The sequence below is a fragment of the Haliotis asinina genome, chromosome 11, assembly GCF_037392515.1.
Source record: "Haliotis asinina isolate JCU_RB_2024 chromosome 11, JCU_Hal_asi_v2, whole genome shotgun sequence".
In the NCBI taxonomy this organism is placed as follows: Eukaryota; Metazoa; Mollusca; class Gastropoda; order Lepetellida; family Haliotidae; genus Haliotis; species Haliotis asinina.
Genome location: NC_090290.1, coordinates 51,984,401 through 51,999,025, shown reverse-complemented (window position 1 = coordinate 51,999,025; position 14,625 = coordinate 51,984,401). Strand labels below are relative to the sequence as shown.

General features: G+C 37.0%; 1 protein-coding gene across 1 annotated transcript in view; it reads left to right on the top strand.

Moving 5' to 3' along the window:
- LOC137255660 (integrin alpha-8-like) overlaps nt 1–14,625 on the top strand; it is a 96,347-nt gene that overhangs the window by 55,601 nt on the left and 26,121 nt on the right. The window contains exon 6 of the mRNA XM_067793137.1: nt 11,020–11,068. Within this exon, the coding sequence (XP_067649238.1) occupies nt 11,020–11,068 (49 nt within the window). The remainder of the gene's footprint in view (nt 1–11,019; nt 11,069–14,625) is intronic.

The window sequence follows — 14,625 nt, the reverse complement described above, 5'->3', positions numbered from 1 at the left end:
TTGAAACATCAGACACATCTGTGGTGAAGAAAAACACAACCTTGAAGAACAGCGCAAACGAGGTTGAATGTCACTTTCAAAATGACTGCTGTTTTAAAACAGTGTATATACTCATGTGTATTAAAGCTGTTACTAATTCAGACTAACGTCTGTTCACAATAAAAGCCCTCTCATACACAATACACCAACTCCCAGACAGACCTTGTTATTTGTTGTGAATACACAATGTCATTTTTAGAAAGTGGTCAAACATAGCATATTTTATATTTGTGATTACACTTAGTATAGTACAGATTCTAGTACTTGTGTTGGATTGAGTACTATCTGTGATTCGAACCTGCACCCTTAGAGTCATTGCTTTATTCTCTTAATAAAAACAATACTGGTAAGTATCTCGTAACATCTTTAGTATCATGTGACCAGGATATATTAAACCACTAACTGTAATCTCACTGGGCATATACGTCCTGTCCACCAGACGAACTTTAAGTTAAAGACCAAGCTAAACTTTCTTCTTGACATGTTGTATACTCCCTGAGCTTCATTACAAACTTCTAGTTCTTTCTTTTAATTAGGAATAGTAAATTTGATTTCTGAATATTGTAGGTTGTTGCCAGTGTGTCTATTTCACATTAGGGAATAGCATTAAGTCAAGTAATATGTCAGGTCTTGAAGCCCATCAATTCACCTTGGTGCTGACCTTCTGTGGCAGCTCGCTACTGACAAGTGGCGTATCTACTTGCTGAATGATTTTTACCCACCTGTGAGTTCAGATATTTGGTGTTACTGTGTAAGTAACATACTACATGTATTTGATCAGTTAGATCATCTTTCTGCAAATGACAGTGCTGTGGAGACAACAGTAATCGGCTATTATCATTCAATGAGAGAGAGGTCTAAAGAAGTTTACCTGTTGTAGGTTTGATTTCAGATTAGTTTCTTGGAAACATTTTTGCAGTAGAAATTTCAAGAAAAATAAGAATTTTTAAGGAAGGCACAGTTTTAGTCAAATATATAATATACATCTTTAAACTAACATCATGTTTGTAATATGACTTAAGTAATAAATATTGTATGTGTAAAAAATCCCATGAAGATTTGTGACAGATACTGTGTATTTTATATTTAACTGGTGATCAGGTTGTCAAAATGGATGGAATCAGATCAAAAACAAACATATAAGACACCTCTAATCATTTTGTGAAGTTTAAGTGTCTGGTTTTGTGTTGTTAATTGAATCTGGGTCCTTTTTACTGTGTTTGAGCAAGACTATATCATCTAAACAGCACTGGTGAAAATTACGGCAGTTAAGTGAAAACTTGAGAAAAATCCAATCATGATAAGCTTCACTGGGACTGAATCACTGCACTTCATTGTAATATAAACTCTAATTAGATGACTCCTCAGTCAGACCGTGTCAACCACAGAGAAAACACTCCAAAATTTAAGTGTCAAGAATGTTTGTCAATTTGGCGATGATAGGACAAAAAGATGTTCACAAATCCATAATTTCTGGATATTTTGACAAAGTAATAATTTTCAAGTAGCAGTTTTGGCTGCTGCCACAAATCAGCTGCAGCTAGCTGATGCACTGATTCAGATCACAAGATCCATTGAAACAATTCAATCATAATTCTAATAATTCATAAATCTTTGAAGTACATTGGTTGTGATTGAAGTTGATTATAGACAATTGTGAGGGTTACAGTGATATCCCACCAGGATATCAGGATATCTGGTGATATGATTACTGGATTTATGAAGTGGCCTTTGTGATCAGATCCATCACAATAGCTCTGGGTGGCCGACTGGTTAAAGCATTTTCTTATGTCGGCAACCTTGGTTTGATTCCCATCATTGAAGTGCTAGTCTACACTTGTCCAGTTATTCTGAATGTGAAACAGTAAGCAAGTAGAACTTTTTGTTTATTTTTTATAGAAAAAAAGTGACGCTGTAGGAACACATTTGTACTTTTTCTCTCAGAAATACAGCTTGGAAAGTTTAGCGCATGTTAATGAAGTGTAGATTCAGTCACACTTGCTCTTACAGACTGTCATTCTCATAATGGACAAATGGATGATCCAGAAGGAGCGAAGTCAAATATATGTTTTTTTAATGGCAATGAAAAATTGTTAAGTGCACAAATGAAAGTGACGTGCCAATGCCCGAGAAACATTTCACTTTTTTACTTTTAGCCTAAGCAAGCTGAAAGCTAATTTGTATCATAAAAAATCTTCAGTATAAATTGTAAATTTCAATTTCAAAATTATGGAACTGAAATGCAGGTGTAAGAAACTGAAAATGTGATTAAACTGTGTGGAAGGCTGATAGAGAACAGTGTGGAACTGAATGTCAGCAGGGAAGTTCAATAGAATATAAAAATGATGACACTTAAATGCAATATGATCAAACACACTATGAGACTGGAGTGCAATATAATTGTAATAGTATATTATATATTATACTATTGTGATAATAATAACCAATAGCATTGTAATATTTGTTTTGCATTGAATATTGTCTCATTTGAAGTCATTTACCAAGTGAATGTATAGTTTATGTGAAAATCCAACAATTTGGTGTAGTTTCTTATAAAAACTGTTAAGAAATGTAAAGCCTAGCTCAAGTAAACAATTAAAACATAAACTCTTTGAAACTGCAACCCTCCGTCCAACCATCCTGTATTGTGCTGTACATTATCTATAGAAGTCTATCATGAAACTACCAAAAGTCACACATACTATTGATGCATCAATAGTTATTTATTTCTACCATTGATTAATTGCTTTTGGAGACTCAACAATTGCGATCCATTGATAGTTCTGTGCATCGTTACAGCCTATTCGATGTGTACAGTAGTGTTTGGTGTAGATGGGCTTGTAGCACATTTAAAGTGCTTTGCTCAGTAACAGAAATAAAAAGCCAAACACCCGCATCCAGAATGTATGTTCATGCATGGGGATCAATCTTGCACCGTATAATGGAAGAATGTGACACGATAAATGAGATCCCTCTATCTGTCTACACATGTTGCAGACTTGTGCCACTGTCTGTACCAATGCTGTCCACTCTACTCTGATCATTGTTGTTGTACAGTATTCTGATCATCCTTATGCATGGCTCAGACCATGAAAATCTTCCAGTTTTCAACACATTTCACAAACTGCATTAGAATAATGCCTTGTGTTTATCCCCAAGGCCGGTTCTTGGTGAAGACAGCACTTCGTATTTTATTGCTTCTTAGCTGTATGCTGGCCTTAAAGAAAGCTGAAATGATGAATTTGGAAATTGTTGTTTTGTGCTTTTGGTGTTGATGGTTTGATCATTATGTTTGTGGGTGTTTGATGTTGTGGTTTGCCTAACTGCATGGTGTTATATATATTTGAGTGATGTTGACGTGATTGTCATGGCTACAAACGATTCGCTGACCAGTCAGGCATGCATGAACAGTTTCCATTTGTAACAGCTTTGTCAGAAAATGGCTGCTATGTGAGTGAGTGAGTGAGTGAGTGAGTGAGTGAGTGAGTGAGTGAGTGAGTGAGTGAGTGAGTGAGTGAGTGAGTGAGTGAGTGAGTGAGTGAGTGAGTGAGTGAGTGAGTGCCTCTTTAGCAGTATTTCAGTGCTGTCAATAGGGAAGGTGGTCACAGACATTTACAAGTTGATGAAGTCCAGTGGCACAGGTAATGACAACCACCACCATGGGCACAGATATACCCAAACTGATGTGGGAGCAAACTCAGGATCAACATTGAAGAAAACATCATGGAAGCAAAGGGCCATAACTCTGCTTACTACTTTTGGCAGCTGTGATCATTGAGCTACCTTGTCCCTAACAGTATATTGAATGGTTTCAAAGGATGAAAACCTTTGCCTGATCTTCTTGAGAGGACAATGTTTTCATTTTTGCCAAAGAGATAGATTCCATTTTAGGGACAGGCATGTGTATCCTTCATGTTGTAGGCATGCAACATTATTGTTGTACAGTGTAAGCTGTCAAACCCAGCATCTGTCCAATCCGGCAAGTTGTCAACACTGGCATATAATCTCAGTCTCATCTATGGCTTGTATATTTATCATCAGCTCTACAATCCAGCATGTTGTCTAAACAAGGTTATTTCTTCACTCCCAATGAGTGCCACTTCAGACAGCTTCCACTGTATATGGTCAGCCAACCCAAACATGTGCTGTATAGGTCAAACTAAGCGTTGTACACATGCACAGTCAAACCTGGTTAATACAGACTGTTGCTTTTATCCAAACACTGACTGGTTCCCATTGTCAACCAGGTGTGTCTCATACCAGATGACTGCAGTGTAGATCATAGTTACATGTTGTACACACATACAGTCAAACCTTGTTAATACAGACTGTTGCTTTTATCCAAACACTGACTGGTTCCCATTGTCAACCAGGTGTGTCTCATACCAGATGACTGCAGTGTAGATCATAGTTACATGTTGTACACATATACAGTCAAACCTTGTTAATGCAGACTCATGCTTTTATCCAAGCACACTGGTTCCCAGATAACAGCTTTCCCTGATGGTGGTGGTAAGTGCATTTCTTTGAATGGAAGACAGAAACTGATTTACTGATGAAGGACACATAAATGCAACTAGCCTGCCAGCCTGTGGCTATCAAAAGTCCAGTTGGGCCAGTATATCTTGTATCTTGACAGTCAATGGCCTAACTGCCTACATTCTAATTTCTGACTAGTGAATTGGGCTAGTAACTTTCAGACACAGTGAGCTCAAGTGCCTAGCAAAAGTTGGAAACTATTTTGCACACTACATCTATGGTGTGTATGTTTCACTTCACACAAATATCATCTGGTTCTCAGTATGTGGGATCAAGATAACCAGGGTTACACTGTAAGTAAACATTGGAGTTGAAAAACTGGAAATCCATTCAACATTGCATGGGGTCAAAGCAGATAAAGTTTATGGTTCCCACAGCCTCTGCTATTTGGACCTCAGCTTTCGATGTGTCCTCTTAAGGCTTGGTGTAGGAAATGTGACAAAAACCATCAGAACTATTTGTTTTTCTTCTTTGATTTGCGTAGAAGTTAAAGAAATGAAGTATGAGACTATTTTATTCTGTATAGGTGACATTTCAAGATATATTTAATGACTGGATGACAATTTCTTGACGACATCAGAATCTACGTCAAAACATCACCTATACAGAATAAAGAAGTTGCATGTCCATTGAATTGTCTTTATTCTCCAATATTTGTTTGTTTCACCAAATCTGTTGATATAAGTAATTTCAATGTTTTCTACATTGTAGGTTTTCCATTCATTTCCTTATTTAAGTTTACTGAACTGTGTTCTCAAAGTAATCAGAAAAAATGCTTCTTTTTCTTGTTTGTATCTATCATCAAACTTAGGTTCACAAATTACCGTAAATCCCAAGTAATGTAAAATATATACCATTCAACTTTTGACAGGAATTGTTAGACACAATATTTTCTTTACATATACATGTACTCTGACATATAAAAATCAGTCTTGTGTGCCATAGAAAGATAATTAGGCATCCCTACCAAAAATGGAGCAGTATATATGGAATGTGAATATTGGTTTAGTCTTCTAATGTAATATCCAAATATTTTGTTAATGGAACATTTGTTTTTGCTAAAGTATATTATCTCTAAAATGATTTTAATGTAAATGTTGTGGTTTTTAACAATGACCAACCCTGAATAGTTTTTTTTTTAAAAATTTGTAGGAGAAGTATTTTAAACAGTAAGGTCTGGCAAGTGGCTGTACAGGAGAATCCCACAACATCAATACAGATGCTGTTGGGAGTTGTTCACTTCCTATGGACAGCTGTTTCAGGACTTGTTCACTAACTAAGAGTAGCTAAGAAACAGTAGGTCACGCACAGAATAAACTCCACTTGATGAAACATCACATTTTGGCAGACATAATTGTGTTCTAAATATTTTGTTAAAGATACTGAAATTCCTATGACAGCCTGGATACCTCAACTGTTGGAATGTGTGTAATATATGTCAGTACTCCAGACACCTCAAGAGAGGAGTGTTATTCTGAATCAAATACCTTTTGAGAGAGGAAGACTGGTTGAAAGGCCTCAGAATAGATATGTTACATGTCACATATGTTTATTCAGATGAGAAAAGCTTTACCACCAGACATGTAAATATTGGTGTGAGTTACAACACATATACCACACAGGGGGCCATCCCAAAATCTACAAAAAACATCACAGAACATTAACTGTACATCACTGGACATCCTGAGTGATGAATTTGTGTTAGATATAGCTATGAACAGATAATAGGTCTGCTTGTGGAGCCATGCTAACTTTGTACATGAACACTTTTGAGATGCTGCTGATATTGGGGCAAGAAGACAGGTCAACTAAGAAGAACAACTCCAATCTTCATGAACTTGGTTCAGATTCATCCTATTGATTAGTTTAGCTGCGTGCCACTTGGGCTATTTGGTTTATGTGATTAACGAAAATCGGAGTGTTTAAGTTACATGGGGTCTATTCTAGAGCACTCAGTATTTTGTGGTATTTGATATATTGATCAAAGCTTGTTCTGTCATCAAAAACCAGGTCAGATCTCTGACTTCAGACGTAACTATCTTAATTTGATTCGACTACTGGGTTAATAAATTGTTTCCTAGTCTTGCATAATTTTGGGGTATCTTTGAAAAAATTCCTTTTTTATGTTTATTTTTGTAAAAATATGTATTGGCTTTATTACAGCTTGAATGTGTTTTGGTAACTCTTAAAATAAGTTCTTTGAGATTTTATCCTGAAATTATCTTGAGAAGCTCCTGTGTCTTCGGTTTATTGTTGCCAAGGGAATGGTTGACTTGTTTGAGTGGCATTCTAGAAGTTGCTGGTATGGTGATGACACAATGTTATATATTATCAATATCTTTATTTTAACAGTTGTGATGTTTCGGTAACGTCGCAATTGTTAAAATAAAGAAGTTGATCATCCTTAAAGTTGTGTCATCTCCAAGAGAATGGTTGTGTTCAAGCACCTGTCTTGATTTCACGCAAAGCTCCCCAGCTAACTCCAGTTGTCATAAGAACTCAAAAAGTGAATCAGGTGGCCGGACTTGGTAATTAGCCCAAATGTGTGTCGTCATATCACAAATGTGGTCACAGGATCTGCTATTTTACAGACTTCATTGTTTACATGCCACATAGATGCATCAGAACTCTACTGAAATTCACATCTTAGATTTCTGGGTTCAGCTCACCGTATGGGGCTTATGTGTGAAGATCAGTCGTTGTGTCCCTCTCTGTAACATAACTAGATGTACTTATTTTTGAAAATTAATTAACATTTCCACATGTTCCGATCTCAGGGAAATCATCACAGTAAACACAAAGATCGGTAAGGTAATACAAAGTGTGCAGTGGAACTCTTCATCTCGTGTTTCTGTTTCGGGGGTATTTCACCAGACTTCTCCCACTAATTTCATTTACTTTTGGTTTTATTCATCAGTCACTGAGTGTGAGGAAATGGGCAAGTGGATGTCAGCATTCGTATGATACTCACAAACATTTCTTTCACATGAAAGCAAAATATTTCAAATTGGAAATCCCCGTGCTATATTTTTATCTGTCACGGTTGCATCTTCAGTCAGAAATATAACCTCAGTTTTGAATAATCATATCGCAGACAATTCATCAGAGGAAAGTGCAAGTTTTTGATATGGGAGTCCCTCGATAGGCCATCCCAGCAGACTGGAAAGATATTGATCGGGATGCTCTGTTGCCTTAGTCCTTCTTTTGTGCCATGCACAATGATTCTAGACTGAGCCTCATCTGTTCAGGGGTATTTTGTGACTTCTTGCTCAAAAATAAAGTGTTCTCTTAGAGGTAATGCCTCTTCTCATTTTGAATATTAAGTCATTGCCCGAGGTAGTTGATAACATGTCCAAAGGTTAAGTCTTCTCTTGAGGTATTGCCTCTTATGTGAATTTTGAGTAATCTCTTGAGGTACATGATCACTTCTCCAAAGATTAAGTCTTCTTTCATGTGGTCACCCTGTCCTGAGATTAAGTTTCCTCATGGAGTGGTTAGCCACTTGTTTGAAGATAGTAGATTGTATTTTATGCTCATATAACACATATATGCATATAGATATTACAATGTGTATGTGTCTCTTGTGTTGGTGTTTTTATAGAGGCTGTCTAGCCAGTCTACCATCAGACAAAGTCCACTAGTCCAAGTCTGGCGACACACTGAATCGATAACTGTGGAAATCAACACAGCAAATGTTTTTTGATAAACTTTCCATTTAATAGAATCAATATCTAGAAACCGCAGTTCCAGGAATTTGTTCATGTTTGAATGGAGTCATCCGAATGTTTTGATGCCCAATTTAGCCACTCCAATCAGGTTCATTGAGCACATATCTCTGGGGTTGTATACGGCCATTTATACCTCACGCTGGAAATATCACACCAGCTAATTACAGGCCTCTCTGATTATATTAGGCATAATACCCTACAAATGTTACTAATTCTGTATATGGTTCTCTAATCAGGTCATCCCAGATTGCAAATTATCGCTTGTGATTGATCAAGGACAATTAGTTCTGTATATAAGTATTGATATCCTAAAGAAACTGATTCTCACACAGATAGTATTTTCTGAAGGAGAAGAAATTCTGTAATATAGCTTTTTATCTGTCCACATTATGACATAGTGATTGTGAGATAGTGTTCTCTAGTGTTGTGGATAGATATAGACAATAGCTATGAAATTGTAAAAGCTGCGCATGTTTCTTTGTGTGAAGGGTAGTGGGGTGGCCTTGTTGTTAAAGTGTTCGCCAGGTTTGAATACCTACATGTGTTCAGGCAAATTCTGGTGTGCCTTTCCATGATATTCCTGGAATGTTGCCAAAAATACTCACTCACTTACTCATTTACATTGATTTATTCTATACCCATTTTCTGGTGTCCCCCACCGTGATATTGCTGGAATATTGCTAAAAGCGGCATAAAACTTAACTCACTCACTCACTAAAATATTCTATAAACTGATATTTGTTGAAGCAGTATTTTCAGATTTAGTGAATGATATCTTTTGAGCTCAGATAGGGTGAAATTACTTGAATATTGCTAAAACCTGATTAAAACCGCCCACTTGGTTCTTTTCAAAGAATATTTCTTGAATAAAGATGCTTTCAGGAAATTTAAATATTTATGTCTTTGAAATAAACAATATCTTTTGAAAGTGCTTGTGTGATTGCAGCTTATTGTGGAGTATCGTAGCTGATGGAATAGCTTCCAGATGTGATCTCTCTCCATCATTAACAAATCTGCTATGTTTATCATATCTCAGACAGGGAGACATATTGACACAGGGATTATTATGACAGCGGTAGTTGATTATCAGAAGATGAGAAGTTTATTTAACAAAGATGTTCCAGTTAAAAATGTTGAAGGATTTATTTGTTTCTCCCTTGAAATGTTTGGGAAAGAGATGGTCTGTTTTGATTGGTTCTGTCACGGCAACATCCACTGCTATTTCCTGCTGGTAAAGACAAATGGGAGGATTGCTTATAGCTACTGGGGAAGTGTGATTGATATCATCAAAATCAGTGACTAATGGTGAAAAAGTTGTATTTGTGTTGCTTCTTAGAGAGGATGAGAGCTGAAATGAGGGAATATCATTTTATGTCACATCAAGGGTTTTGTGAATGTGTTTTGTGAATGATTGTCACATTTAAAAAGACGTGAGTTTGGCATCGTTTGTTTTTTTGTGATAATTTCTTTCAAACAACAGGGCATCTTGATATGTTAAATCTTAAGAAGTGAGATGAAATAAGGTTTAGTGTCATGTTCAAGATTATTTCATGTATCCAGTCATATTTATCCTTTTGTGTGTGTTACACTTGTGCCATTTTATACCATGATTTGAGGCTCACCTGCTGTAACCTTAGTGCCACACTCCAGGCAGGGTAATAACAAGTACCTTCTTTTATCACGTGTTCTCCTTTTCTTTCATGTTCACCATTTTGATTATGTGAATTTTGTCAACATTACCAGTTTGTCTAGCTGTAATAATGGATTATTCAGGTTTTTGTAGAAACAACTAAAGCATAACTACTTGTATTTCAGTATTTACCCATATTAAACACAAGATTACTTGTTAGATTGTTTATCAGTTGGAGACAGTGAAAAATGGGATATAGAGACTGTTATAGAAATCAGATGTCTAATGTGGTGTTTCACAGTTAGTGCTTGAAAGGTTTATACTGTAGACCTAGGCGTGTCTGTTTATCCCTGATTTGGGGTCACTTGGGATGTTTGGGAGGCTGTGTTCTAAAAGTCAGCTCTGAGAACGTAAGACTTTAAGTGTTCCAGTGTGTTTTGAAGTTCATATATTGGAGAACAACCTCTAGTCTAGAATCCTACATGTGGAGCTGCATACCTCAGATGGAATTTCTTTCAGCAGGAGAACCGATCTGTCAACAGCTCTTCAAAGTGTATTTATAGGATTATTGAAACTGTCTGCTGACGTTTCTATGATGTGTAGAAGCAATTTATTTCTGTGTATCATGTTTCATTTTAGTCTGCAGTGATTGAGCAATGTGTGCTGTGTTGTGGCTTGTCAACTCAAAGCTTCAGACTTGAAACTTCAAGGCTTCGTTATATACTCATGGGCTATTTGTTCATGCAAACTAGGAATGTTCTTACTTTAGCTTTGACTTAATAGAGGGCTGCATTTATTTTCAAGAAAAATAGTTCATGTATCGTTATTTACACCATAACACATGAAAAAGTTGAAAGTTGGAGTCATTCTTCAAAAGTACCTTAGATGAAATTCTCGATTATCTTTTTGTCTGTTCATTTATTTATATATTCTTCTTGTCACCAAAGCTTAAAGTTAAACATTCACAAGGAATGTGATAATTATATTTCAATTTCTACAAAGTTTCTATCCACATTTTGCTGTAAGGTGTTTTGAGTAAGCTTGCACTGTGACCAGGGTCATGTGGCTGTGTCTGTGTTACAGGATGGTCAGAAGATGATGGTGGCAGCTGTGGGAAGTTGGTACTGGCAAGGTGAGTGGTGGACAACATCTACTGGCCTTATGGTCACATTACACAGGACACTGGCACAATCACATATGTATTACACATTTCAGTGGTACAATGTAACATGTTTTACTCAGTAAACTACACAATATAACACTCATTAAACACAGTTCACTCAACAGGTGATTGTAGCTCACCAAACTTTATCTAAGGGATCTTGAACTGACCCTAAATAGGTGAACACATTTCAGTGAAAGACTATAATCCCACAGTCCTAATCTCTTAATCCCTCTAAAATATTTTGAGCTGGCTGAGAACACCCCATTACACAGTACACTGGCACAATATGATATGTATTACACTGAACACTGGCACAATATGACATGTATTACAAGTACACTGGCACAATATGTCTGCATTACACAGTACACTGGCACAATATGGCATATATTACACAGTACACTGACACAATGTGGCATGTATTACAAGTACACTGGCACAATATGTCTGCATTACACAGTACACTGGCACAATATGGCATATATTACACAGTACACTGGCACAATATGGCATATTTTACACAGTACACTGACACAATGTGACATGTATTACAAGTAGACTGGCACAATATGATATGTATTACACAGTACACTGGCACAATATGTCTGCATTACACAGTACACTGGCACAATATGGCATATATTACACAGTTCACTAACACAGTGTGACATGTATTACACAGTATGCTGGCACAATATGATGTAAGTGCATTGCTGGCACAATATGATATGTGTTACACAGTACACTGGCACAATATGGCATGTATTGCACAGTACACTGGCTCAATATGAATGCATTACACAGTACACTGGCACAATATGATATGTATTACACAGTACACTGGCACAATATGTCTGCATTACACAGTACACTGGCACAATATGGCATATATTACACAGTTCACTAACACAGTGTGACATGTATTACACAGTATGCTGGCACAATATGATGTAAGTGCATTGCTGGCACAATATGATATGTGTTACACAGTACACTGGCACAATATGGCATGTATTACACAGTACACTGGCTCAATATGAATGCATTACACAGTACACTGGCACAATATAAATGCATTACACAGTACACTGGCACAATATGATATGTATTACACTGAACACTGGCACAATATGACATGTATTAAAAGTACACTGGCACAATATGGCATATATTACACAGTACACTGGCACAATATGACATGTATTACAAGTACACTGGCACAATATGATATGTATTACATAGTGCACTGGCACAATATGGCATATATAACACAGTTCACTAACACAGTGTGACATGTATTACACAGTATGCTGGCACAATATGATGTATTAAATAGTAAAGTGCATTGCTGGCACAATATGATATGTGTTACACAGTACACTGGCACAATATGACGTATTACACAGTACACTGACACAATATGATTGCATTACACAGTACACTGGCACAATATGGCATATATTACACAGTTCACTAACACAGTGTGACATGTATTACACAGTATGCTGGCACAATATGATATGTATGACAGTAACATGCATCATTGACACAATACAACATGTATTACACAGTAACATGCATAACTGACACAATATGACATGTATTACACACTGTGCTGGCAGAATATGTCATGTATCACACACTAAAGTGCATCACTAACACAATATATCATGTATCACACAGTAAAATGCATCACTGGCACAATATGACATGTATTACACAGTACACGGTATGACGTGTATTGCACAGTAAAGCACATCACTGACACAATATGGCATACATTACACACTAAAGTGCATCACTCTTACATTATGAGACTTGCACTTAACCACCTAAAGTAGAAGGTGCATATTTAGTGCCAGCTTCACCACCAATGATCAGTGCCATGCATTCAGGGCTAAATATACCAATATTGTGTGTGAGTGAGCTTTGTTGGCATCACAAGGGCATGCAGGTATTTATAGAGCCACTGCTTTTGTCTCAGAATAGAAGCTATGGATGGAGGAGTGTAACATGATGCCAGAAAAAGGCTGCAGGTCACATGGTTTGCTCTATTTATAGAACCAGTTGGTTGTAAGGATGTAGCATATTTGTGCTTCTGGTAATGTTTTGTGTTTTAGCTCACGTGATTGGTATTCCATGATGCAGTCTGTTCAACATCTTCACATATTTCTGATATTTTTGTGGAAAATATTGTGAATGATTTTTAAATAAACCAAAGTAAAAATAAATTGTCCTTATAAAGATGAAGCTCAGCTGGCAAAGTTATTTTGTAAGAATGGTAAGGCTTTAAGAAAGAAGCACAGATAGTACAATACAACCAAGTTGTAGGGAGTGAGTCCTCTAGGCCTGTCTAACCCAATGTGAATGGGTATAACCTTCAGTTGAAGCCATATGTGTCAGTAAGATTGGCACCCAACCTAAATGTTAGCTTTCACGCTGGGAAGGTTACAGGTTGCACGTGGGTGGAGCAAAGGTCAAGACCAGCTTGGACTCTTGAGCATGTTTATTCACACTGTAGTTCTCCCCTGTATCATCTGCCCAAACAAGGGAGGGTTCTCGGGTACTCAAAAAAATCTTGACACACTTTGAGGATTGCCTAAAAAATTTGCATCCATACTGGAGCATTCTCCTGGTGCTGAGGTGCTGAGAGCGGTTGTGTGTCATGCATGAAACAGGAAACAGCTATATCAAGGTGGTAGTTAAAGGCAGGTAACTCTGGTGCTCCTTTAGTATAGAAGATGTTCATACAGACCCTTTAAACATTACATATGCACCTATGCTCATACACCTGTCAGCACATTTACTTCAGACAGTGATATTTACATTAAAAATTGCATTGATCTCTTCACATCAGAACATCCGAACATCAATTACAAAAGAGAACTACTATTTTGAAAAACACCAGTTTTGTTTTGAGATGCCCCCTCCAGTTGACAGTGTACTGCTAGAACTACTCAGTATACACTGGTGTCACACATTCAGCCACTCACTGACACCAACTGTTGTTATCCACTGGCCAGCTTTGTACTGACCATAGTGTACATCATGCCTGTGTGACCCATCTGTAGGTGTGTTACGGGTCGTATCACCATGGGCTATTGAACCTTTCAATTTAAAGATGAATATTGTGTGGTTGTAGGTATAATATTGTTACATTTTGTCCTGGCTGAGGTCAGAGAGGCTGAGAGTGTAAGTGTGAAGTTCCTGTAGGAAGGTTGTAATGTACACCAAAGAGAGGAAGTATTGGCCATATCGTTTATGTCATACCAGCTGAGCTATATCCAGGTTCATATGTACTCTGTAGGTAACAAGCAAAACTGTTTAAAGAATACCAAGCAGTTTATTAAAAAAAACTTTTCCTCCCAGTAAACAGTGCATGAATGGAGTTCCAAACAGTTTTACGTAGACAAAACCCCCATGTACATTATTCTGACTCATAAATGGAGACTGTCTGTATGAGTTATATGTAGGTATAGTTGGGGATGTCAAGATAGAATAAGTCATCAGCTGCCAAAGCTGGT